General features: G+C 41.3%; 1 protein-coding gene across 1 annotated transcript in view; it reads left to right on the top strand.

The window, feature by feature from the left end:
- LOC114640476 (protein eyes shut-like) overlaps positions 1-626 on the top strand; it is a 1,065-nt gene extending 439 nt beyond the window's left edge. Inside the window, exon 2 of the mRNA XM_028789395.1 lies at positions 191-626. Within this exon, the coding sequence (XP_028645228.1) occupies positions 191-626 (436 nt within the window). The remainder of the gene's footprint in view (positions 1-190) is intronic.
- The last annotated feature ends 2,982 nt before the right edge of the window (positions 627-3,608 follow it).

The following is a 3,608-nucleotide window of genomic DNA, read 5'->3' as shown; positions in this document are numbered from 1 at the left end:
AGCCAGAGCCAGAGCCAGAGCCAGAGCCAGAGCCAGAGCCAGAGCCACAGCCACAGCCACAGCCACAGCCACAGCCACAGCCACAGCCACAGCCAGAGCCAGAGCCAGAGCCAGATCCAAAATCAGAGCCAGAGTCAGAATCAGAGCCAGAGCCAGAATCAGAATCAGAATCAGAGCCGGAATCAGAGCTGGAGGAAGAGGCAGAGCCCGAACCCGGTCCAAGTAGCCAGGCACAAGCAAGGCTTTCCACCTCAAGGCCTGCAGTTCCAAGGAGATCCTTGCTAGCAACCACAAGCTCTCCTCCAAGGCGCCCAGTCCGTATGCGGGCCTCTTCCCCTTCTCCTCCTGGTAGGCTCTATCCTTTCCCTGGGCAGTATAATGAAGGTGCCAGTTCTTCCTCCTCATTCACCAACGAGGATGTCTCCTGTGTTTCAGGTTCCCCTTCTTTCCCCAATAAGTCACCGGAACGGGGCTCCTCATCTCCACTAGGTGACTTAAGCTCTGTCTCTGGTCCTAGTCCTGACACCCTTTGGCGTGCCTTGATACCTGACCTGGATAACCTTGATTCTTCCTCTTCTGGAGAGTCAGAGGAAGAAATAGAGATTGCCCCTCACACTCCTGCATAGGAAGAAGTGTAGGGGATGCTCCTTACCTCATACTCCACTCTTGCTGTAATTCATGGTGAGACTTCTCCCAGACTCCTAAAAGGAATAGGCACTTACCCACTGTTGGCTGTGTGATTATCTGTGAGGTTTCTAGGGGTTTCTACCTATTTACTAGTAGTCTGAGCAGGTTTGAGGTCCCCTGTTCCCCTCACCCCAGCTATCTAGTACTTATAAGGACTTCTGTTCCATTTAGTACCCCCTTTATCTTTAAAACAGCCTGGGTTGTTTATTTGTTATTAGGTTTGGGTGGGTGTTTTGTTTTTATTTTTTGCCTCTAAGTTTTGTTTTCCAAGTTGCTTTTCTGTAATTAAGTATTTTAATAAAAGTGTTGTTTTATTTTTTAAAAAAAGTGGAAGAAATTCATATAAAAAGTTCAAGCTCAATCCCATCTCCACAAAGGCAGCTCTAATCAGTTTAACGATAGCATGTCCTACTTAGTTGAAACACTTCATTTCACTGCATGATATCTTGTACTGATAAGACACAAAGCCTGGGAACTTCATTTCTCTGAATCTCCTACAATGAGAATCTGGGTAATTAATTATGCTGAGAAAATTTCCAAGAAATTTGGAAGGTGGGTGAAAGAGAAGAGTTCTTTGAGATTTCTAACAGGCCCTGGGGCTGATTGAAGGAAGAAAGGTTAGATTACATTCTTAGGTCTTTGAGGGGATTTATCACCAACCTCCCTGAAACCACAGCCACCATCACAACTACACAAAAACACCATCCAGACTAAACATGCCTTTGCTATTCAAGACTGAAGAGTACCTGAGTCACTCAGTTTTCAGGAATGGGAGGCAGGTTGGAGAGCTTAGGTAAGACATACCTCTCTACACACTTTCAGGGAATAACAAGGAGATTCTCAGAAGGTGAGGACCATGGCCAGAAAAAATAGAGAACAGGTTTCTTTTATATAAAGTGATCTAGGCTAACCAAAGGCTCTGCAGTCGTCTGTGCTGTGCATGTCTATGTGTTAGAATGTTAGCAGAAATCACTGTGCTTGCTTGCACTGTCCCTCTGATTATGGCTGTATGTACTGAAGGAGGGGAAGGAAATTGTATTTCACATTCTTAGACTGAAGGAACAGCCATGTCTAGGCCAAGAAGAAATTTTTATGCATACCCAAGATGCTAGAGGCTGAGCTACTTGTAATGACTGATTCATTCTTTCTAAATTAACTTTAGTGTGTGCAGAGGAGGGCTGAGTGTGGGTTTTCCTGAAATAAGAAATGGGAAAAAAACTATTTGGTGAACATAAAGGAAAGCTTTGTCAATAACAATGTTATTTATCATGCAACTCTTCTTCAACTTCATTGGCATAGAGAAGAGTGATAATTCCCAGTCTCACATGGATGATACTGACTTCTAGAACATTACTAAAGGGACAAATGTCACTTCTGTGCTGAGACAGGAAAGTGCTTGTGAACTCTGCACAAATTTTCTCTCTTTAAACCTTGATGGCACAGTTGAAAGAAGGTAACAGTTTATGAAGTTTATCATGCTTGAAGGCTTGTTGCCTAGGACTTAAAATCCACCTGTGGATCAGGCTGTGGAAAGAGTATGTGTATATATATATATATATATATATATATATATATATATATATATACTTTAAAAATGTCCTGTGATATTATTACAGTGTTTGTTAGACATTGTTTAGGCCCTGACTTGTTAGTCCTTGGTCCTAGTTGGAAAGAGTGTAAGGGAAAACTGGACTAAGGAAGGCAATGAGACATTTAGCATTAGGGAAGAATCAAAGCACCCAGCTGAGTTGTTTACACATACCAACAGGATACTGTACCCAAAGGTAACACAGAGAAGATAAAATCCAGTCAAATAAACTGATGCTCACTGGCTTGCTCTTTCTGGCTTATCCAATTTGCTTTCTTATATTTTTTATGACCACCTTCCCAGGAACAGCACCATCCACAGTGGGCTGAGACCTTCCACAGCAACAATGAATCAAGGAAATAACCCACAGACTTTTCTACAGGCCAACCTGATGGAGGTATTTTCTCAATTGAGAAACTTCATCTCAAATGACTCTAGTTTATGTTGACTAGCCAATAAAATAAATAAATAACCAACACACTGAGAAAGTGTGAAGATAGGAGTTTGGAATCCTCCTATTTTATACAAATGCCAAATGGGTATGGTGGCCTACTTGTAATCCCAACAGGTAGGAGGTGGAGACAAGATAACTGAAACATGATGCCTACCAAGTATAGCTGAATTAGCACACTCTGATTCAAGTGAGAGACATTCCATTAATATATAAGGTGGGAAACAACCAAGACACTTGACATCAATCTCTGGGTTGTTACATGCATCTTGACTCTTGTGTACATGCATATGCACCTGCAATCACATGCATACATGGTTACCCACCCCCACATGAACATGCCACACACCATAAACATAGACATGTGAAAAAAGAGGAGAGAAATAGGTGATTCTCATGACATTAATCAAGAGCAGAAAAGAAAAAAGGAAAAAAGAAAAGGAGTAGAAGAAAGAAAAGAAAAAAGTTCATGGGATGGTAGCCTACTGCCTTAACCATCTAGCTGACTCAGCATAATATTATAAATGAGAAATTTTATAGCTAAGGTAAGATGTAGCTTTTAAAAATTAGAACACAAACAGGCAAGATGGCTCAATTGGGAAAGCTGCTTGCCACTAAGTCTGATCCTCTGGATCCACATGATAAAAAGAGAGATTTAAATCCTAAAAGTTGTCCTCTGATCTCCATAAGCTCACTATGACACAATCTCCTACGGCACAAAATAAATACATAAATACATAAATGCAGTAAAAATTTTCCTTAAAATTTTTACGTTAATTTTACTGTGTATCATGGTATGTACGTGAAGGAGAGAGGACAACTTGCAAGAATACATTCTCTGCTTCCACTGGGTGAGTTCCAGAGATTGAATTTAGATCACAG

This window comes from Grammomys surdaster, unplaced genomic scaffold (assembly GCF_004785775.1).
Source record: "Grammomys surdaster isolate TR1022 unplaced genomic scaffold, NIH_TR_1.0 125832, whole genome shotgun sequence".
Lineage (NCBI taxonomy): Eukaryota > Metazoa > Chordata > Mammalia > Rodentia > Muridae > Grammomys > Grammomys surdaster.
This window is presented reverse-complemented; position numbering and strand designations above follow the sequence as displayed.